At 43.8% G+C, this 23,789-nt stretch overlaps 2 protein-coding genes and 1 pseudogene across 3 annotated transcripts in view; 1 reads left to right on the top strand and 2 right to left on the bottom strand.

Annotated features, from left to right (window-relative positions):
- LOC310876054 (5-hydroxytryptamine receptor 2C-like) overlaps positions 1 to 23,789 on the top strand; it is a gene marked incomplete at both ends in the record, with an annotated part of 61,354 nt that overhangs the window by 37,233 nt on the left and 332 nt on the right. Inside the window, 4 exons of the mRNA XM_083789501.1 lie at positions 7,222 to 7,385; positions 15,446 to 15,614; positions 18,710 to 18,948; positions 23,381 to 23,700. Coding sequence (XP_083645627.1) covers positions 7,222 to 7,385; positions 15,446 to 15,614; positions 18,710 to 18,948; positions 23,381 to 23,700 — 892 coding nt within the window. The remainder of the gene's footprint in view (positions 1 to 7,221; positions 7,386 to 15,445; positions 15,615 to 18,709; positions 18,949 to 23,380; positions 23,701 to 23,789) is intronic.
- LOC310875607 (NEDD4 family-interacting protein 1-like) lies at positions 12,223 to 12,967 on the bottom strand (annotated as a pseudogene). The gene is made up of 2 exons: positions 12,956 to 12,967; positions 12,223 to 12,820 (listed from the first exon to the last, which is right to left on the bottom strand). The product of its transcript is annotated as an NEDD4 family-interacting protein 1-like (transcript).
- On the bottom strand, positions 12,998 to 13,581 carry LOC310875857 (mitochondrial import receptor subunit TOM20 homolog). The gene has a single exon (XM_083789270.1). The coding sequence runs from the start codon at positions 13,546 to 13,548 to the stop codon at positions 13,102 to 13,104; it is 447 nt and encodes a 148-aa protein (XP_083645396.1). The 5' UTR covers positions 13,549 to 13,581; the 3' UTR covers positions 12,998 to 13,101.

The following is a 23,789-nucleotide window of genomic DNA, read 5'->3' on the forward strand; positions in this document are numbered from 1 at the left end:
CACCGCGCTGTGCCAAATGCAATTGTGTAGCCTAAATATGGCTTTTTTTCCTAATGGGTTTCTGTGCCTCTGTTGTGTTCTATGGCCGCTGTGCCAGTAGAGCGCAGCAGGGCTGGACTGGCCACAGGGCATACCGGGCATTTTCCCGGTGGGCCGCGACCGTAGGGGGCCGCCATGATTAAAAAAAAAGAAGGCAGGCAGGCCAATAGGCGGCAGGCCACCAGGAAAGGTCCGGGTGTGCTGCCATTCTGCCAGTGCCATCATGATAATTTCACTGTAGGCTACTTGTATCAGTGAGTGACAAATAAACCCTCTACAAAGGGTTGTGTAGTTGTCTGTTGGTTTGTATCATTTAGGCCTATGTTGTTCTGTAAAAGTGGTGGTATTAGGGCTTGTTTGTTTGTGTGTGCCGCGACGGAGCGGGCGGGAGAGTTTCTGCTATCTGGTTGTGGTGGGCCGGTCTGGGCCAAATTCATGTGAAAATGCCCAGGCCGAATTTTTGTCCGAGTCCAGCCCTGGAGTGCAGGGTTTCTGTGCCATAGCCTGCTGTGTGGCGATTCTGCATTCATTTGTATTTATATCATTCAAAACAGATTGCTGTTACTAGGCCTAATACATATATTTAATATGCTGTATCACAGTGTCAGCTAAGCCTGGTTAATTGCCTGTATGTCAGTTTGTTCATAACTTGCGTGTGGAGAGGGAAAGAAAAAGCGTGAAAATGCTCGTGCACGAGGTTAACGGGCGGACACCCGCTGCATAACGTTCCTCCCCTGCTACTGTTAATGTCTTACCAATTGGGCCTGGTTGCTCCTCACGGGGGAGGAAAGGGAGAGTTTCTGTGATGCATAGAGGACACAGGATGTTTTCGGGTGTCTGTTATCGAGCTCCATGCATCCCTATTCCTAAACGTAACCTCAGTAAAACTATGCGTAAACCTAACCTTATTCCTAAACATAACCTCAGTAAAACTATGCGTAAACCTACCCTTATTCCTAAACATAACCTCAGTAAAACTATGCGTAAACCTAACCATATTCCTAAACTTAACCTCAGTAAAACTATGCGTAAACCTACCCTTATTCCTAAACGTAACCTCAGTAAAACTATGCCTAAACCTAACCTTATTCCTAAACGTAACCTCAGTAAAACTACACCTAAACCTAACCTTATTCCTAAACATAACCTCAGTAAAACTACGCCTAAACCTATCCTAAACGTAACCATAAGACCTGAGGGCAATTCTACAAATGTCTTCTAATTCCTAACAGTTTTCTGAATGTGCTTTTAAACCTATTTGCTTTTAGTGTGAATTGAAGATTATTTTAACATGAAGCTGGAGCATGAAAACAAACAACAGTCTTTCAAAGTTGAGCTTGCACTTGTGGGAAGTGTTAGCCAATAATTTGATCTGCAGTGAGAGCTGAAAAATAGACTGGTGTCTGCTGGTATATACGAGTGCATGGCAGCATTTCTATAAATTGCATCGCTTTAATCCAGAACTGATTGCTTCAACAATCCTCTTTCTAGCTAATCATAAATGAAGCTTGATTTGTTTCTGCAAAAAAGAAATGCTGGCAGTGTGTTACTGATATTGGAGAATGTATCCAGCCAGTGGCGGCCTTAGGAATCTGGAGGCCCGTTTCAAGACCAAATATGAGGCCCCCATATACCTATGACATAATTATTTTGTTGATACAGCCGTATATTGATACGAATAGTTTGACTGTTCAATATCACACGCAGCCATTACTCTCGACAATTAGCAACAACACCTTTCCTCATCCTGTCGTCCCTTTTTTAATTTTTTTTTTTAATTAAATTAAATTAAAGTGTCTCCCCTTTACCTCCCAATGCTGCACATTTGACCATGTTATTTACATAAAATAGGTGTAACTTTACTAACTTAACATTAACATTGTGGGAGAGATCAAGGCAGTGAGTGAGCGAGAGAGAGAGGGCCAAGAGTGGCGTGATTGACTGAGGGGACTTCAGTGCATTGTACTTACATTATGTAAGCACAATGCAAGGAATGAGTGCATTCGCCATGTATCTGAAGGAAGCCTGATCTAACCACTCTTAGATTTTCTCCAGTTTATCCCTGAGTTTAAGTTTACCCTATTGTTTTAGGATTTGTTTATTTAGCCTTTATTGGGCTTTGTTTAGGGTTAATTCACCCCATGGCTCCTCAATTAGCCAGTGGCAGGTTTTATGACTAGCTCGTGGCTTCCTGTGAGGTTTAGGTTTAGCGTTGGGATTTAGGTTTACGTGTTTGGTCTATTCTTTAAAACTAGATATTTTTTGTTATGAGTTTTTACTGTTTCCATTTAAAAAAGAAAAAAAAAACCAGGCTCTTCTAATTCGTATATATTTCAAGGTGTCCCTGTCATGAGTTTCTCTTTTGTTTCCTGGGCCCGGTGTCTAATGGCCCATTGGGTGTCAGTGACACCTCTTGCTTCGTGTCCCAGGTTGGCTTGGTGTGGAATGTGCTAATTTGCCCCCTATATTCAAAGTCTGATTTCCATTGATTGTTGGCTGTGTTTAACATATGGCTGTGGAGTTTTGGTACAAAATCAAAACAACTTGTCTGATATTTTGGCATGTTTAAACCTCCAGGAAAATCCGTGTTGAGGTTCTTGATCCACTGTTTTTCATTAAAACGTCTTTGTCCTACTGTCCAGTTGGGATTGTGTTGAAGTCCAGGTATACTTTTAGAGCTTCAATGCCGTGAGCCATGTAATGTTGAACAATCCTTGTAGTTTTTTGCATTGTTAATATTGTATCTGTGTTGTCTCAGCCTTGTAGCTATTGATTTACCTGTTTCTCCGACATATTGTAAGCCACATTTTTCACTGTTAAATAAACAGTTGCTGGTGCTGGCTGTTATCTGTTGTTTAATCTCCAACATGCATATTGTAGTTCTATTTTTAACTATTTGTTTGGGTTTGAAGTATTCTGGTCTCTGGCGTGCTGGTGTGTTGATTTATTTTAGCTTGCTGTGTACCAGATAGTCTTTAAGATTTTTGTTTTTTCTGTAGGCAGATAATCTTTTTCTTTTTTTTTTTAAAGTTTCGCTAAAACTGCCATTTTTGGCAGAAGGAGAAGGAAAAACACAACTAACAATAACAATAAAGGACCAAGTCCTTTCAGGACAGCTTGGTCCATTAAATAAAAAAATATCATAGAAATAAATATACAATAAAGAGAGTTCCACGTGTTCAGTTTGGAACATACAGACACAGGTTTGTGTTTCCACCACATTGTGTTGGACGGAACAATTGTCATTGTTTGATGCCTAGCTGAATGGATAGAGAGCCTGCCTGGAGAGAAGGAGTCTCCTGAGGTTTGAATCTCAGTAAGTGATGCTGAGAGGTGGCTCACCATCAGGTGGGATGATATGTTGATCCATCATTTCTTGATCTTTCTGCTGTTCCTTCGTCTGGAATGTGGTCTCGGTTGTTATTGTTGTTGTCGTCTGTTGTCATTGGTTGACATGGCTGCCAGTTCCCACCTGATGACGTGTGGGAGTTCTGATTGGTCCAGAGCGTACTGAATAACTTCTAGCTTACATAACGTCTTAAGACAAGAACTCAAGTCTAAGATGAACAGCTCATCAGAGATAGTGTAATCTCCTTTCCTTCCTCCAAAGAGGATGATACGATCTCATTGGACATGGTCCTTTCCCCTTGGGCTCAAACGTCTTCCAGAAGAAGGTCTCTGGACTGAATTTCCACACATCATTGAAGTTCTGCTTAGCGTTCCAGCCACCAAATATGTACAGCTCTCCATTGTAGGTAAATGCTGAATGACACCAGCGTCCTTCTGGTAGAAGTTGTGCAGAAGGTGTGTTCAGCCAGACGTTGGTCTCTGTGTCAAACACTCTGATGGTGTTGTAGCCCTGGGACCTCCAGTCCCCAAATACAAACATCTTGGTACCAATGATGGTAGCAGAGTGACATTGTGAATCAGGAGGTGTTCCTTGTTAATTAGGTGTTAATTAAAGACCAGACCATTGTGCTGGTGTCCAACTTGTACATGTCATTAGTGTTTCCAGTCAGCTTGGTGTTTCCTCCATGGATAAACATGACCTTCTCCAACACACAGGCTGAGTGGTAGCTCCTTCCCTTTGGAACAGTCCCAGAAACCCTGGGTTGGAACCATCTGTGGGAGTCAACATCAAATGCATAAAGCACATTACTGTAAGGATAGCCTCCCCAGATGTAGACTGTATCTTCAACCAACACAGCTGTGTGAGTGGAGCGCTTGGATGGAACCTCAAGGTGACCGTCCCCTCTTCCAGGTTCCACTGGAGGTAACTTCTTCCAGAATAAAGACACTGTGTTGAAGACATGGACATCCATCTGTTCCATGAAGGTCCCTCCATCACAGCCTCCAAAGGAATACAGATTGTTCCTCACTGCTACAGCAGCATGATAGGCTAGCTTTGGTCCTCCCGCTTTGGAAACGGTCCAGGACAACATCACTATCTGTCTGTCTGTCTGTCTGTCCCGCTCTCTTCTCTCTCTCTCTCGACGTCTACAGTCATTTTCAACATGGTGCATCATCTTATATCTTCTGGTGTGACATCACACGAGACACAAACTGTTGCCATGCATGCCTTAACGACGCCAATTAGTGCAGCTGTTCTTCATCTGCACCCTTTGAACTCTCTTGCTATATGTATTACTTAATTGCGGCTACCTTGGGGTCTATGGATCTATGGGTCACGGGTGTATGGATCTATGGATCTATGGGTCTTCCACACGTTACAGGGTTCCCTAACACTGAGCTGTGTTGTATTGTGAGGCTGTTTGTGTGTGTGTGTGTGTGTGTGTGTGTGCGTGCGCACGTGCGCGGAATGTGCTCAAGCTGACTGGCTGAGCACGGAATGTGATGTATGGTGATAACAGTGCCGATCACGTCACGCAGGTGTGATTTTTTCCTCCATATCGCCGTGTGAGAGACAGTCCACTGAGCAACTCAAAGTGAGGCTGAATGACAAGCATTTCGCATTCTGGCTCTTTGAGGGGAGTTTGGTGTGTTCAATCCAGCCAAGAGGAAGAGGAAGGGTTCCTTCCAAATGGACCCTATTTCTGGTGTGTGTGACAAATATATGTTTGTAAATGACCAGTCAGTGGCCTTGTGGTTAGAGTGTCTGCCCTGAAACTGGGAGGTCGGGGTTCGATCCCCGGCCAGGTCATACCAAAGACTGTAAAAATGGGACCCAATGCCTCCCTGCTTGGCACTCAGCATCAATAGGTTGAATTGGGGGGTCAAATCTACTAATCAAATGATTCCCGAGCGCGGCACGGCTGCAGCTCACCACTCCTTGGCTGCGGCTCACCGCTCCAAGAGATGGGTCAAATGCGGAGAACAAATTTCACTGCGGTAACGACAAATCGTACGACTTTGACGTTGAGGATGCACATAGGATGCACACTTTTAGCTCCCATTACCACCTAATACTTCGGTAGACTCAATGCGAATGGGCGGAGAAATTGGGATTCTTGCATATTTAATTTGCTGCGGTTCGCCTTCACACTGTCATCCGCAGCAATTGGAAACGCAGCAGGGGGGACCTCCTATCAATGTGTTCCATTCATAAACTAGCCTACACAGTGAAATCTATGGTGATAAAATTATACGCGCATGTGTCCTGCCGTCTGGGACTGGACCCAACTCCCCCTCTCTCTCACTCACACTATATGCACGCAGCCTCGCACTGTTCTTTTGGGCATGGACTCCATGTGCCACAGCGCTGAGCGCACTGGTATAACAGACAGCAGCGCAAAATGTTTACAAGTTTATCGAGATGAAAGTCCCTACTCCCCAGTCCCCACACAGTGACAGCACTCCATGTTTACGGCACGCACAGACAGACAGACAGACAGACAAACAGAATATTCTGTAGGCTATAATACACTGCACTGACTGCAGTGTTTTTATGTGAACGTAAAATATGCCTTCTCCGTCTCCAACTGTGTTCAGCTCCTCACCCGCCACACACGTTTGCTTCATTTCCTTTATTTACTGCGGCTTGCATTCACACCTGCACCGAATCGTAATCAAGTGCGATTGGAAGCGAAGCGAAACCCCCGTTTTTGCTCGGAGTAGAATGCGGTTCTTTGATACGCGTTAGGATTCGAATGAGCCTTCACACAGGCCAAACAAAGTGCACTTTCTGAAAATGCGCAGCAGGATTCCTTTTGTATCGCAGCAAAGCTCTCTGGTGTGAATGTCACCTATAGTTTTTTGCTTGCGCTCGGGTGTTACTCAGGTGTTGTCGAAAATAGCAGATCTACAAGCTCAGAACTGCATTGTGAGCTTTGGTGCACACTATACCCGTACACACCAGTACACATACGCTGATATGCAGACAGAAGAAATATAGAAGTGGCACACGCACGCACGCACACACACGCACGCACGCACGCACGCACGCACGCACACTCATATTGATGATGATAAAAGGGCACAACAACAAAAAGGGATTAGGGTGCGCATTCATCTTAATCTGTGTGTTTCCCTCTTAAGCCTCGCAATGAAATTCAAATGGCACACAAGCGGCTTTGAAGCTGCAATGTTCCATGCAGGTATTGAGCGGTCGTTCAAACCACTACACATCTGCCAGCACAGTATAAACAGCCCTCTGCCATTCATGTATACACAACGATCAAACGCGCTTGCCTTAAAGAGCCATATTGGACTATCTAAACGCAAACAAAGGAAGTACAGAAGCCACTACGTCATTGTGCTTCTGTGGGGTTGGTTTATGTGAAGGCTCAGCCTTCACATAACCTCTTGCACAGTACCGTGCATGTACAAATCACAGACTTCTACTGTTGGTAATAGGAGCTGCTGACCAGTACAGAAGGAAGGTAGGATGTCCACACACCGTATTGTTAAGCTGCCAGTCAATTTAATATTAGAAGATTCAACGTTTCGACCCTTCCGGGTCTTCGTCAGGAATCTACTAGCTGACCAGTGCAAACACAGTTTTATCTTGGTCACTGGGAGCTGACCAGCGCAACTGTGCACTCTCTCTCTCTCTCTCTCTCTTTCTTTCTCGTATCAATGCATGATAACGGCCACTGTAGTGTAGAAGCGCGTCCCTGAGCAAGTTATATGGATATATGTATCTGTTGGTCATTGTACCTTTTAGGCTCATGTATGTAGATCCCTGATGTGACGTTATGCCCATCTCTGTGTCCCTGTGTCCAGGTGTGTCCATGCCTATCCCAGTCATCGGCCTGCATAACAAGGACAAGGTGTTCGTCGACGGCAGCTGTGTTCTCAACGAGATACACTTCATGCTGATTGGTTCCTTTGTGGCCTTCTTCATCCCATTGGTCATCATGGTGGTGTCCTACTGCCTCACCATACAGGTATGTGCGTGTGCAGTGGCGGAAACAAATTGATTACGCATGGTCCGGGCCCCAGCGATTATACAGTTTACTGTACATACATGCACAGAGTCACTGACATCCTGTCACTGCGCAGGGAAGCTAGTCAGTCAAAAATAAATACTGTTTCATTGTGGAGAATGGAGATAGGCATAGCATAATAATGAAAGCTTGAAGTTACATTTCAATTCAGTTACATTTTATTACAATTTAATGTAAATCGCTCTGGATTAAGAGCGTCTGCTAAATGCCTAAATTGTAAATTGTAGACTTTTGTTTTGGTATCTGGTCCCTGAAACATGTTCTGAAAGAAAGCAGCTGGCCAGGGAAGCTGTGGGCTATGTCACGTCTGTAGTGCTCACTAAGCCGTCGGGCAGCTTGGTGTAACTCCAACAGTGTGTTGTTCCATGCAAGCTGGTGAATCTTTAGGAAAGTTGTCGTATGATTATGTCGAGACAGGCATAGAAAACGTTGAACCGAAAGTGGCTTTCTCCGTCAGCAAGGCGACTGTCTTCAGGAAGCTCGTCAAAGTGACGCTTAACCTTTCTCGCCCTGGTTATTTCAAACTGTGTTTGACTGCCCCATTAAGTTGCTATAGAAACAGTTGTGGATTTAGCCTCATCTCATTTCTCCCTGTACTCCTTCAAAACATCAAGTGCACTTTTCAATAGACTAGCGGCTCCATTTTCGTCACCACTAAACCCCTTATCCCTAAACTTCTTTGCCTTTTTTTTACTATTTTGAAAAACATTTTTGAATAGTTCAACTAGCCAATCTACATTGACACGGTGTGAGCTTGTAGACTGGCCATTTTAACTATTCAAAAATGTTTAGCAAAATAGTAAAAGAAGGCAAAGAAGATTGACGAAAATGGAGCCCTACATGTTTTGAGGATATCTGTCTGTTACGCTTGCATTAACTGTTAGGCAGCGTTTATACATTCCAAAATCTTGGTCTGCATGTTGACCAAAAATATAAAGCTACATTTGCTTCACCCCACTCCTCTTTTTTCTCACTGGTAAGGTTAATAAGGGCTTTTATAATGTCTCCATATCTGTGCCTTAATCCATTTTGGGCAGGAACCCCTTTTGGTGTTTTAAACATTATGTTATCATTTAGCTATTGAAAAATAGCAGATCTACAAGCTCATGAAAAATCGTGAAAATGTGGAATATATATATATTTTTCAGAACAAACATTTTTAACTCAAATCTTTGCTTCTGGGGGTGTCCCTGGAACAACATATTTTTAGATGGGCATCTTCAGCGACCTCTTACAAAAATGGTGAGTTCCTTGACATGAAATATTGAGCACCACTGATATAGAAACATAAGTATTTCAGAAGATTGTCAGGATTTAGAAGACATTTTTTAAACAAAATGGATTAAAGTAACAAGCCCATACATGGCAAGAGGACCAGCAATAATCGCTTTATTGTGACATTTCTACTCTCTGGCGTCAATAACTCACTAAGCAAAGCCCATCTTTTGATACTGTGACCAAAAAAGTTGTAGAAGCGCCTCTACAGTGTCATAAAACTGCTTTACTCCAGGGACGTCATTAACAGAGTGGTTGAGGGCAAGGTTAAGATTATGAGCGGCACAATTAATGAACACATTGGGCAAGGGGTTCTTTCTCTAATATTCTTGCTTGAACACCTGAAAAGACACCATTCATATTAGCAGCCCCATTGTAACCGAGGCTCTAAATCAAGAGCCTGATATGGTCTGGGAATACCAGGCGAGAGGTCCCACCTTAGTTTAGTAGTAAGGGATAGAAATGGGAGCTCTTGACGCAGGCTATATGGGTTCAATAGTCAAGTGTGAGTAAGTCACAACTAAAGTTCCAAAGCTTAATTCTTTTTTTTTAATTCTTTTTTTTATATATATTTTAATTATATAACAATTTGACGCAAAAACAAATTTATAATATTTTTTTTATATTCAACTAATATATTAGTCTGATTAAACACTTCGTACTTCATTGTATTTGGTGGTGTACAAAAACAGCGAAAATAGTCGATCGACAAGTTCACAACACGCCGCCTCGCAATGTGATGTGGGCAAGTAATCTACAACAATAATTGTTCATTGGTCATAATCGAAGCAAAAGTTTGAAATAATCGTGCAGAGATGGCAAGATTTGTACTATCTGGTCGTACGTGATGCATTGTGAGCTTAAGTGGTAGCCATTGGCTATTTTTGCCGGGTAGACATCGTCGTACGACGTAATGTGAAATCGAAACTAGAGATGCACAATATCAATCTTATCGTCTTATAACGACAAATCACATTATTATCATTGCTGACTCTTTGCGTTTTCATTTTCAAAGGCATCAACGGTCACATTATTATTGAGTTAATGTCTGTGAAATATCGGTGAAAAACATCTGAATTGTTTTGATGTCGGTTGGATAGTGATATTGGATTTTTAATGCGAATCAGACGATATCGATATACTACCGATAGTATCGCGCATCACCACTAATAGGCGTAATAAGTGTGAGACACTGACCACCCGCGCCTGCCTCCTCCACACCTATCTGGTAATGTGCAAATAATGTGCATGGGATGGGATTTTAACCCATTAGACCCGCATTAATTTCTACTTGCACAAAATAGATTTCAACCTTACTACTACTTTGTACTACTAGGACTAGGACAAAAAATATGTTAAAAAAAATAAAAGAAATAAAGTTTGATGAAAAACTTATAATAATTATATAATAATATAATAAATTAATAATTTACATTTGGGGGATATCTTTCACAATAATGAATAAAACATGTTCTACACATTCTAATGATAACAAAAAAACATATATTACATAATTATTTCACTTACTTTTATTAGGGCTAAAGGTCAAAAGTCATAGGTTAAAGTACAGAATTTTTTTATTTGTGTGAATTTCAGCCTCTGTGGGGGGTATTTATATGCAAATATCATGACCAATAGCATTGCAATGGCATTGCAATGAACATCACTGATGACGTTTAGGTGAAAAAGAACAGAAAAAAATAAAATTAAGTAATTAATTAAAATATTTTTTTTGCTATAAAGCAACGCTGGGTCTTAGAGGGTTAAATAGACCTATCGGTGCTGTCGGGCAGAAACCTACTCCATAATATTTCATCCTTTGTGTTTTTTATAAATTAATTCCCCATGTCATATGTCTGCCGTGTCAGTGTCGCACAGAAAGTAGGGAAAGATCCTCATCTACAAGCTCAGAACACGTCACATCATAACACACTGCAGCTTATTGTGCTAATTGTGCCACTTTCTAAAACAAACAAAATGCCGACAATGACATTCCCAACACAGGGACACCAGGTTGAAGGCTATATACGTGTCTGTGATTTTTACAAATATTAAAACCGATGAAAAGTATTATCAAGAGCTAAATAATAATTACAGATCTATCTATTAAAAAGTGACCGTTTTGGCCAGTTTCCGGTCGACAGCGAACAATATACTCATACAAAGTAGCATTCACGGCACGGGCATCGGATGCCTTCTAAAAATATAATATTTGACAAAATAAATGGGAAACAAGCAGATAATGAGAAATGCTAAAGGGAAACCCAGCCGAGTCAGCATCTATAGGCTGATCCTCTACACCAGAGGTTCTCAATGTGTCGTCCGGGGACACTCAGGGTTCCTTGAGTGGGTTCCAAATGGACACTGCACTATACCTGTAGGTTAGCTCTGGTCCATAGCCTTCTACTGCTTCGATTCTGCCCTGCAGTAAGGCTATGGGATTATCAGTTTTAAATCTCAAATCGAAATCAGACCAGCCTCTCCTCTTTTGTGGAAATCTCACGAAAGTTTGACCTACTCACCAATACAAAGGCAAGTTGTGTCATTAGAAAGACTACTTTCCTTAGTGGACGCACTCTGAGCCCCCCACCACACGTATAAACGGTACTTTTTGGCCAAAAAGGGATTTTGTTTCCACTGGAAAACTTTTAGTTACTGCGCTGCGCCCTCCTACCGATATTGCCCAGAGAACTGCCTCATAGCGAATATTTTTCCTCCGGTGAAAAGAAATCCCTTTCTGGCCAAAAAGTACCGTTTATACGTGTGGTGGGGGGCTCAGAGTGCGGCCACTAAGGAAAGTAGGCTTTCTATTGACACAACACGTCTTTGTATTGGTGAGTAGGTCAAACGTTTGTGAGATTTCCACAAAAGAGGAGAGGCTGGTCTGATTTCGATTTGAGATTTAAACTGAAAGTCCCATAGCCTTACTGCAGGGCAGAATCGAAGCAGTAGAAGGCTATGGACCAGAGCTACCTGTAGGTCTGCAACTCTAAGAGCGTACAAATGGGGCATTTGTACACTCTCAGAGTTATGGGGGGGGGGGTCCTTGAAATTATTTTTTTTAAATTAAAACCTACTGGAGGTCTTCTTTCCATCTTTGATTGGGTCAAAAGAAAGGCAGTATAATAGAGTGTCTCTCAGAGAGAGAGAGAGAGAGAGCTAGGGCAATTCAATGAAAATAATATTGAAACCTATATATTATCAGAAGAACCAATAAGCCACTTCTTATGTACCATATAGGTTAATTGAATAATAGAGGAGCAAGTTAATTTAATTACATTGTTGACACATACATTCTAATGTATGTATATATATTTTCTTATAATTGACTAAATCGATTAGTCTGATTATATTTCATCTTTGTCGATCTGCTATTTTCACAGTTGATTTTCCATCGAGGCAAAACGTTTTAAATAATCCAATTGCCCAGGCCCTAAAACAAAAAAAGAGAGAGAGAGAGAGAGAGAAGGGTGATAATGGAGGTGATGGTAACCAGGATGGCTCAGTAGTTGAAGAGGACCCGGGTTCGGGGAAGGTTAGAGAAGGAGTCGGCCATCTTGCGGATGCGAGTGGATTGTTGATGAAGCCTCGGAGGAACAGCATGAACCCAAGCACCAGGAACACCCACCACAGCCAGTACTGTCCATCAAAGTAGCCTGGGAAATACGCGGAGAACCTGACAATAAGGATCCATTTGATGAGTGAGAGGCCGAAGCCGGAGATATGGCCCCATAGCGTCCCGCTGCCGAGGAGAAGGACGGGAAGAAACCGATCCAGTTGAACAGGAACGCCACCATGAAGAAGGTGAGCATGAAGATGCCATCATTGCCTATCCTCAGCTGGTCGCCATCCTCAAAGTCGTCTCGGCTCACAAAGTCGTCGTCCAGAGGAATGGTAGTCTGGGCCTTGGTTCTCTCCGCCTCGTCGTCGGACGGCAGCGTCGTGGCCACATTGTACGACGGAGGCTTGGGGAAAGAACCCTCCTCCTTGTAGTCAAAGTAGGCTGCACTGTCAGCTGTGGCGCTGCTGTATGGGGGCGGGGCGTCTACTACTTCCTGTGGAGCCTCCTCTGGCTCCTCCTCATTTTTTCTTTTCAGTGACTTCTCATTTTATTGAGGGTATCTTAGAAAGAAAACTTTTGATATTCAGATTAGAATACAAAAATAACACTTTGACAACTCAAAATAGCAAAAACAAGTGGTGCACCTTCTTGACTCAAAACACACATATATGACCATGTCTAGCATAGTGATGCACAAAAAACAAATTATAACGTGGAAAAACATAAGAGTGTACGTCAATCACACATACACTCTTTCATTCAATGTCATCTTCTCCTGCCAGAGGGACTGCAGGGCATTTGAGATTCTGGATGATACTTTCATTCAATGTCGTCTTCTGCTAGGGACTGGTCATTTGCGATTCTCTGGCTGATACTGGGCAGTTTGGTAAGCAGCATCTGGAACACCGGAGCAGGCAGAGTCTGCTGAAGCACCTGAAGGAGTTGCTGGGGCTGTCCGAACACCGCAATGGCATTGGTCAGGTGATCCACACCCTTCTCATAGTCTCCTTGAGAAAGGAATTCCTCTCCCAACTGGATCTCATCCAGGAAGAACTTCTGAAGGGCCTCCGGGTCTTTCAGGTCAGGCAGCGTTGACAAGCCAGCGCCGTTCACGTTGGTCGCATTCCGCTTTCCCCTGCGCTCGCTCAGCTTCCTCTTAAAGTTCGGGTCGCTCCGTCGTTTTCTGTCGAAAAAAATGCAGTATGCGATGAAAGCGGCCCCGCACATGCCGGCGACAATGGTGCTCATTTTATTGCCCATCATCATGTTTAAAAGTTGGGACACTCCTCCAGCAACGAAGCTCAGTTAGATAATGATAATATAGAGTGTTAAAATAAATAGATCAAGTCAATCCCAGGCTGCAGGATGGAACAAGACGTGCTGCTGACAGAGTGCTCATCCTCCTCACTGACCGAGACGACCCGACCGACCCCAAAGCTTAATTCTAATCTTAAACCTGCTATTTATAATGTCGTGATGTCACCTGGTGACACCATGGTTGTGATGACGGAGCGACACTTCGTTCCTTCGTAACACCCATAATATACCTGCCCGCGGCATTTTGACAGATCTAATCTGTTATTCTCTATATAGCGATATAGTTTATTTCACCAATGATGTTGGCTTTCACACGTATGTAAATTATCTCATCTTGAATCTGGTGACTGGAGGTATTTCACTGACCCTTCTGTACGGCTGATTAGCTCTTTCAAAATGGGCTCATATCAAGACAATAATTCAATTATTGACAAAAGGTTTCCAGCATTTCCCTGACCTATAGTCTCCCTATATGGCCCTGGAAGACCTGAACGCCAAGTTACATGATGCTAGAGTGAGTATGTGTTACAGTACATGCGACCTGTCTCCAAAACATGGCAGCATTACGCACACTCTTTTCCATTGCAGCATCTATTGTACAGTTGCATTTCCATATTGCTCATATACTACGCATGCATCAATATGTATTGGAGAAGGTTCATGCTTTAAAATGTTTTGGGTAAGATGCTTCCAGTCATTTATTCCATTTTCCCCATGCATTAATATAGAAGGATGCATTTCGCTTGGCAAAAAGCCAGCAAGGCTCACAGTAACAGCGGTCCAATTTTGGTGAATAGCACCAGTGTTGTTTTCGTCGACTAAAACCAAGACAAAGACTTTTCGGCAACCTTTTTTTCCACTGACGAAAACTAAATGGAAACTAAATGAAAACTAAGCAATGATGACTAAATATATTATTATTATAATTATTATAAAAATAAAAACTAGACTAAAATGTTAGAAAGGGACTAGTGGACAAGAGATCCAGTATAAGTCATTCTACAATTAGTTGCATGCTGAAAATAGCCGATCTATAAGTTCACAACGCGTCGCAGCGTGACGCGTTGTGAGCTTGTAGAAGTGTAAAATCAGTCATCACGACGGCATCAAGGCCTGCCAAAACACATTTTTGTCGACTAAATCACCTGTAGATTTAGTCGACTAAAATCTTATGACATTTAGTCGACTAAAACTAGACTAACACTAAAACATTCCAGGTGACTAAAATGTGACTAAAACTAAGTGAAAACCATTCAAGAGACTATGACTAAAACTAAAATCAAAATTTGCTGCCAAAAACAACACTGAATACCACAACCAGCTGCGTGGCAATCCCATCCCAACTTTATTGGTGTAATTGTAATAGTTTTTGGAAAAACTAGTATGACTGTTATCGAAGGGAAATGGACCTTTTGGTTTGCATGGGGCCCGTTTTAAGGATATATCTTTTGGTTTTGGCATCCTCGATGTTTTCACAGAAATTGGCCCGATCTGCTGCTTTCACCGACACTCCCGCAGTGTCTGCTACTTCCACAAGTTTGCCTGTCCCCTTTTATCCCTTTCTTTGCGATTTACAGATCCACATTTGTGTCTATATATACATTTCCACTCATGATTAGTGTGCGTGTTGAGAAAAGTAATACTTTCTCTCACTACACAATCAAAAACCTTATTTTCTTTAATTTCCTATGGACTTTTCTGTGAATCTGCGTTTCACTCTCCTCTCCTCTCCTCTCCTCTCCTCTCCTCTCCTCTCCTCTCCTCTCCTCTCCTCTCCTCTCCTCTCCTCTCCTCTCCTCTCCTCTCCTCTCCTCTCCTCTCCTCTCCTCTCCTCTCCATCCTGCAGGTCCTACAGAGGCAGGCGACTGTCTTCCTGTACGAGAGCAGAAAGACGTCCTCTTCCCAGCAGCCTTTGCACCCGGCGGCCACGCACAGTGGGCTCCATCGCCCGTCGTCGTCCTCCACCTTCCACCTGCCTCAGATCAACACCATCACTCCGGAGGAGGAGACAAAAGGTACTCGTTAGTTTGTTAGTTATTTCGTTATTTCGTTTGTTAGTTTGTTAGTTTGTTAGTTCGTTATTTTGTTAGTTTGTTAGTTTGTTATTTTGTTATTTTTCTTATTTTGTTAGTTTGTTAGTTCGTTATTTTGTTAGTTAGTTAGTTTGTTATTTTTCTTATTTTGTTAGTTCGTTAGTTGCATTCTCCGACCAGCACTGCCGAGGGGAGCGGCGGCACCTGCCGGGGAAGGTGGGAGGATTATGTCGGCAGTGGAGTGTCATAATACACACCACCTTCCCCGGCAGCCGCCGGTCGGAGAATGCAATCGCTCCTTCTGAAACAGTCCATCCATCCATATCCAACCGCTTATCCGTAGTTGGGTCTCGGGGGCAACAGCTCGACCAGAGTGCTCCAGACTTCCCTCTCCAGAGCAACATTAGTGACTTCCTTCTGGGGGATTCGCCGCAACTGCCGATAACAGCCGCGGGAGTGTACCGTGGCTCCTGATATGCGTCGTCGGTATAAGACACATGCGTTGGCCGGTTAAACCTCCCTCGTGGCTCCCGACATGCGCTATGACACCATGCAGTTATAGGGCCCATGTAGAGCCTGGGCTTTGATTTTAAATTTTACTCTAGTTTTCGCCGGCTGCCGGCCGTGGCTGCGCCAATGACTTTTGGGGCGGGCCCGTCTATAGAGTTTGAATGGACAGGTACAGTATCAGTCAAAATGGAGACGTCGAAGAGCAAGGAAGGGTGGGGAAGGATCAACATATGGAATGTCAGAACAGGTCAGCGCCTTATATGGATATATAAGGGTCAGATCAACATGGTGTCCGTGAGGCCAGATGTAGAGTTGCTGGCCGGCTCCATATATGCAGATCTAGGTGATGATCCAGTCTTCTCCATGTATGGCTATCAAGGGTTTAATGAGGTCAGCGTCGTGATCTTCATATATGGAAACGGCCATATATGGAGGGTGACGGACTGACTGACACGAGTCGTGACTGACTGACATGAAATGCAGGTTTTCATAGTAACAAATACCTCAATTGTACTTAAGTACAGTACCTGTACTTATAGTTACTTTCCACCACTGGATTTGTTTCACCTATTATAGACGGTTTACGGTTGTAAATTGCTTTGCACAGAGAGCCATATTGCAATGGAGTCGCTCTGTCGGGCGTGGACACCCAAGAGAAGAAATAGAAAACATTATGTAGACATAGCAATATAGTCTATACACATAGTTTCATTATATATATATATATATATATTCCACTGTTAGGTTCTTAGCTTACGTATGATTCACGATGACTATTTGTGTATTTGATGTACTAGAGCGGTGACCATTGGAGCCTCTACAGCGGTGCCCGTTGGGCACCGGCCTACTTGGAACGATGCAAGTTGGAAATGGATGCCCCACCCAGACATTATGTCCGTGTCCCTTTTATGCCCATATATGGAGTTCTTTGTCAGGCATGCCCAAATATGGAGTCAATGCAGTCAGAACAGGCCAGCTCCATATATGGACACCGGGCACTGCACTCCCTGTGGTGGGGTGGAACGCGTGTGTCGAATTTTAGCAGTACACACACACACACACACACACACACATAGATTTTTGTTCTTGCTTACTGTAAATTGCTCTGGATTAAGACTAAGAGCGTCTTGTAAATTGTATATCTTTCCTCATGGCTGCATAACGCTAAAGGAGTAGTTCACCCAAAAAACGACTTTTTTCTATTGACTATACACACCCCATGAAGTCCTGAATTAATGGAGGTTCTTTGTTTTTGTGGCATTAATTCCTGAGCCAATAATTTGATGAGTCGCCGGTAGCTGACCGATGAACCGGTCATCAAATTATTGGCTTCATAGGAATGCGACAAATTACAAAACAAATATTCATGAATTCAAGGCTTCATGGGGTGTGTAATTGATAGAAAATAAGTAATTACCCGGGTAAACTACTCCTCCCAGACAGGAATCCCAGACAATGCAACATGCCATTATTCAAAGGGAGTCTACCAACGCGCCTCAAGCCTAAAACGGCTGATCCGGTGCTTCACAGGTTCAAGGACATCATGAGTTGCATAAGGAGAAGAGACTGGAGCAGCACGGACATTTAGAGCCTTTTATTTAGGTGCTAAGTACACAAACGACTAACGTTTCGACCTTGCGGTCTTCATCAGAGTCATCATGACTGATGAAGACCGCAAGGTCGAAACGTTAGTCAATAGCACCTAAATAAAAGGCTCTAAATGTCCGTGCTGCTCCAGTCTCTTCTCCTTATGCATGCCATTATTCAACCTGCAGTCCATAATGGCTTACCCACGTACTGACATCCCTGTAGGCAAAGGATGATTATGATTATCAGCTCCTGTGATCCGTCGCGCCGGGCGCCATGGCTGCGCTCTCTCTCATCAGCACGGTCTCATTATTTCCCCCTTTCCCTTCTATACTGCAACATGGCATAATTTGCGTCTTCTCCAGCTGGAGAGCTCTTTAATTGATGCCTGATGAAAAGCACGAGAGATGATTGTGGGCAGCTGACGTTTATGTGGGAGTGACAGCGGGGAATCCGATGTGAAGCATTTAGAACAAATCTAATTCTCTATTGAAGAATGTACAAGGGACGCTCGCATGGTGTGTGCCTGTGGTGATGGGATGGTTTCATCTGAATAAATATTTCTTTGGCACGCACGCACGACGGGTCGCATGCGCGCACGCGCCGCATGCACCGCACGCACGCACACACGCAGGCACGCAGGCATGCATGCACGCACTCACGCACACAGCAAAATAATGTGCTGGGTGAATAATTCTGTCCATTTCTCCTTTGTGTGGTTCACCTTCTCTTCTCTTTTCACCGTATGATGAAGTTTTATAGGCTAGGGCTAATTAGTCAATTATTTTAAATATATATATTGTTTTGACATTTAAAAAAAGAACCAAAACACTTCAGAAACACACGATTATTGATTATTCTTGATTATTTGATTAAATCAGAAAACGTAATAGACAGAGAATTCCCTATGAGAAAACAAGCGATATATATATTGTTTCAGCCTCTCTACTAATTCTTTTGTCGTTTGGCCCCTCCTACAGAGACACATGCCCCTGCTCCCACCTCGGGCAGGCGGAACACGGTGGGCTGCCTGAAAGGGGCGGAGAACCATGGCATGCTGCTGAGCGTGTCGCCCGCCAACAGCGTCAGCGTCCTCCCGGAGGCGTCCTCCCAGCTCAGCTCGCCGGCCGCCGGCGCCGCCAAGGGCGAGCACGCCAGTTGCCACGGCGGGCGACGGGGGATGATGCAGGCCATCAAGAACGAGAGGCGGGCCTCCAAGGTGAGAGGGGAGTCAGTCACGCCTGTGCTATATGGTAGCACCCGGCGGGGCTGATCAATTTGTAGGAATACCAAATATTATACAACCTATTTCAACAGTTTGACTCCATGAAACGCTTTACCCGCATTTTAATCAAATATTCTACACGCTGCCGAGATTGTTTTATTACCTTTAGAGCATACGCTGAAGTGTTTGCAGCTTTCAACGACGAAAATCCGGTCCGTCGGCTTGTTATGATAATCAGCACCAGCGGCCATGACAATGCGATACAAGATCCGCCTCCACGAGGTGTTGTAGTCCAGACAAACCCCCCCGTCCACTTGCATTGGGCTCAATTTCCCAGAAGCCCTATAGCAGCCCAGCGCATGGGTTGATTTCCGGTTTCGTCATCAGAACATGGTGGCCTCGTCACCAGGACCGCGGCAAAGCCAGAGTTTCTTTTTAAATATTAAAATGCGGGGAATTAAACGCATTAAAAACAAATGTCGGGTATAGCGTATTAGGCAGAGTCGTTTGATTAAACAATTAGCGGCCGTCAAACTATTTTAATGATGACGATATCATGGAGGTTAGCACTTTTTTATTTGGGCACCAACATTTGTTGTAGAGCGTTCTTCCGGGTGCTTCAAACGCCACTGAGCAACTTTGATTGAAATGCATAGCTGGGGGGCGGGGCAGTCCACCCTCTAGTTTAATATATATGCCGCTGACCCAATAGTATGTGTGACAAAAAGGAGAGTTTGTAAGGCAACAGTTTACTGTCATCCTGTCCCTCAGAAATCTCACACGCCACTCCATTTAATCCCATGGGATTAACTCTGTACCAGGATAAAGGTTTTTCTATACCGACACTCAGCAGTCGTACCGGAGAGCAAAGACCCCGGCAACCACCACCCTATTTCTATTCTTAGCTCCATCTCGAAAGTGATGGACAAAATAGTCTATGAACAGGTTGAAAAGTATCTTGCCACAAATAAATTAATGGACGAATTCCAGTCCGGCTTCAGAACATCCCACTCCACTGACACATGCCTCCTCTATTTGAGTGACCACATCAAACACGAGGTGGATGCTGCGGCATGGTCATGCTGGACCTCCAAAAGGCTTTTGACACCATGAACCACTCCATACTGGTTAACAAGCTAAAAGCAATTGGTTTTGATAGCACATCAGTGAGCTGGATGCAATCCTACCTGGAGGGGAGAGAACAGATGGTGGAGATGAACGGAACACTGCCCCTCCCCCCCCTCCCAGTGAGCTGTGGCATTCCACAAGTAAAAGGAAGCATACTAGGGCCTTTACTGTTCTAATATATGTAAATTACATGACATCAGCTTGTGACTGCAACTTGTTCCTAATCTCAGCAAGGCAGATGGCTTCTTGGTTAGAGTAGGTGACAATATCATCACACGACTCAGGAGGTAGAGCAGGTCGTCCAATGATCCATGGGTCGGCGGTTCGAATCCCCTGTCCACTTTGACAGGCTGGAATGGCTTAGGGTTGACGACAGAGTACAGCATCTTGCAATGAGTCTGGTCCACAAGATTCGATACACCTAAATTAATTTCGCTCCTATGCCACCAAAATGTAGAACGCCCTACCAACATCATTAAGTCGTGCGAATCTCTTAACTCCTTCAAAACCGCTCTCAAAGGGCACCTACGGACGGCTGCAATTCAAAACTGGTCCCTAGCCTGCAGCTTGTTTTAGCCTACAGCTTGCAAGTTGTGTGGAGCCTTGCTAATTGTATAAACTGAGCATACCTGTGGTAGCTGGTTTATACCATACACTCTATATCATACAAAATACAAACTGGGAGAGCACCGGAGAAAAGTGTGAGATGGCACACGGCAGATGAGATGTTTATTTCAGCAAAGTACAGCACAGCATAGCATAGGCACCTCCGACGGTCTTACGCCATTGGGTAGAATGACCAAATTACATTCAATGTCATGGAATTAAGTACAGTTTCACAAACAGAGGTGAGAATATAGGCGTGTTCACTGCTTCTCTGAAGACGAGATGCTTACCCATTGATCAACCATTTGTTCCCGCTATCAACACAAATTATTTTGTTACACAAATTGCCACAGGAACAGACTCCAAACCGTAAACAAACCATCACCCTCCTGTCCCCAGGTGGCCCTTGAATATCACTCGAACAAAGACAGGCCTTGGAGATGAACTGACTTGCATAATTAAGCCAGCCAGCTATTTAGACCTACTGAATAAACAGTTGAGTACATTTGTTCAAGAACATGAAATATGTCGAGTTATGAGTTCCTAATATTCCTCATACCTGCCAGGAAAAGTTTTCATAATTATATCTTCAAATTGAAAATGTGCTCGCAGACTGATTTAAAGTGTGAATGTGTTTAGAGCTGTTATTCTCAACCTCTAGTTCAAATTCAATATCCAGCTCCCTTACCGCCTAATTAAAATGTTTAAAAAAACAGATACAGCAAACAGCAAGTCATAATGCCTGGTTTCTATTTAGTGTGCAAGGCTTACATCCGGTCTAAAGCCCACCCACTGTATGCGCTGATTTATATACACAATACATACACGATCCGTATCCTCCCCTCACCGGATGTTGAATTAACAGTACTAACGGCCGTATTTGAAAAGACGTATCCAATCTATTACACAATAAACCGTCCTAAAGTCGGCTCTTCGGTGCTACTGAAAATTTCTGACGAGCCGAAATCAATTCGGTACTACAGCGCCGAAACAGCCGTAAAATACGAGTATGAATAGGCCATAAGTCTATAACATTTAGTTGTCAAGCTATTGAAAATGGTGTTTTGACGAGCGAGACAGACAGACCTAGACCCTCTTCTTGTCGTCAGTGCCGTCCCTGTTGAGACGCGTTTAGAGAATGAGTGTCACTTCAATTGTGTTTGTATTCCACTCAAGTCTTCTGTTCTACCGAGTCTATTCTATGCTCTTGTCATTCTTCTTTACACGGACATTTTGTCTGTACGAGAGAGAGAGAGAGAGAAGAAATAGCAAAAGTAGCAAATCTGCAACGTCAAACCGTGCCGCTTCTGCTACTTGTGATACTTTTGTGTGACCCTGTAGTACGATCATGTAGGGGTGTTAATTTACGTGAAAAGACAAAACGTTAAAGTTAAAAAGATAAGAGGTGTCTAGCCTGACAACAATGTCAATACTGACCGCAGAAAATAAACTAAACTTTAACAGTGTCCTGGTTTGACTTATTCCCGCCATCATTGCGGTTTATGATGCCTACACAAACACGGCACTAAAGAGGGCTTTTAAATGGGCTCACACATTTTCACCGGGGGAGCAGCCTCCTCCGCATCTCATTGAAGAGGTTTAGAGCACTTTGGATTGTCTCAAGAGGATTTAAAAAGCTAGCATTTAATCACTATTTTCCTTTTCCATTTCCTTCCGTTTTATTTGTCTTTTCCTCGAGTACTGGATTGTATTGAAGCTGCATTCAACCACATGCACAACCACGAGAGTTTGGAAGTGCTCGTTCGCTCAATGGCCCATGCGTACCACCTGTTTTGAATTTGCACATAATGCAGGAGGCAGCAGGAGGTTGCTTTACTGATAACGAGCGCTTCAAAACTCTGACACTATTTCTTGATAGGATTTGTTGACAGGAAGTATAGCTCATAACATGTCTACATTGGATTTTTACGAAAAACAAACACTTTGCGGATAGAGGATAATTCAAGCTTTTCATATACAGCTGCAATGTTGGTGAGTTTGACGTTGTTTATACAATTAGATAAGACTTTTCTGTTTGGATGAATGGGCTGTCAATGAGAAGTTGCACCTATAGTTAGCACCTTGCTGGCAAGATGGCAGCCGTGTGCATAAGGTCAATAAGGCGTGTTATATTGGAACAATTGAAATTACATGAATGTCCTGCAAATAAAGCACATCCACACTGGCCTGTCAAAATAACTGAGTTATCTGAGTTAGTTATGTTGTGAAATGAATTAGATAAAAAAGTAACACAATTAATGCATGGTTAGATCAGGGGTTCTCAACCCGTGGGCGACCCTCTGGGGGTCGCCATATTATTTTGGGGTGTCCCCAAATTATTTCAACTGAATGGCTGGAAAATGGAAATGAAGAGTTTACATATAGTATACACATATATACCGTCCCTAATGATTATCTGGTTTCAGTATTTATTTATGGTGTATTGTCTCTATTATTAAGGTTATTGTAGCAGTCAATTTATATTGGGGGTCGGGAGGGGGTCACGAGACCCTGCCAAAGCATCTCCGGGGGTCCCCGGCCAAAAACGTTGAGAACCCCTGGTCTAGATGACCCGCCCCATACATCCCTGGCTGATAGATGGCCAACGAAGCCAACGATTATAGGAAAAAAGTGATTTTCAAAGTGACGTCTCTTCTTCGTGTGCTGCTGTCCACCCCCCTCCCCCACGCAGGTCCTGGGCATCGTCTTCTTCCTCTTCCTGGTCATGTGGTGCCCGTTCTTCATCACCAACGTCACCTTCGTGCTGTGCCGCGGCGCCTGCGACGACGGCCTGCTCGGCGAGCTGCTCAACGTCTTCGTGTGGGTGGGCTACATCTCGTCGGGGGTCAACCCGCTGGTGTACACGCTGTTCAACAAGACCTACCGCCGGGCCTTCTCCAGCTACATCCGCTGCCGCTACAACACCGCGGCGAGCGGCGCCAACGCGGCCGCCGCGCTCAGCAGGACCCTGATGACGGCGCCGGCGTCGCACTCCGCCACCACGCCTCTGCTGCTGGCCGGCAGGAAGGGAGGAGGAGGGGGAGGAGGGGGGGACGGAGAGGGAGGGGGAGGGGACGTCGTCTTGGACAGGAACAGTAACT

The sequence above is a fragment of the Protomyctophum parallelum genome, assembly GCF_964188405.1.
Source record: "Protomyctophum parallelum genome assembly, chromosome: 18".
Classification (NCBI taxonomy): domain Eukaryota; kingdom Metazoa; phylum Chordata; class Actinopteri; order Myctophiformes; family Myctophidae; genus Protomyctophum; species Protomyctophum parallelum.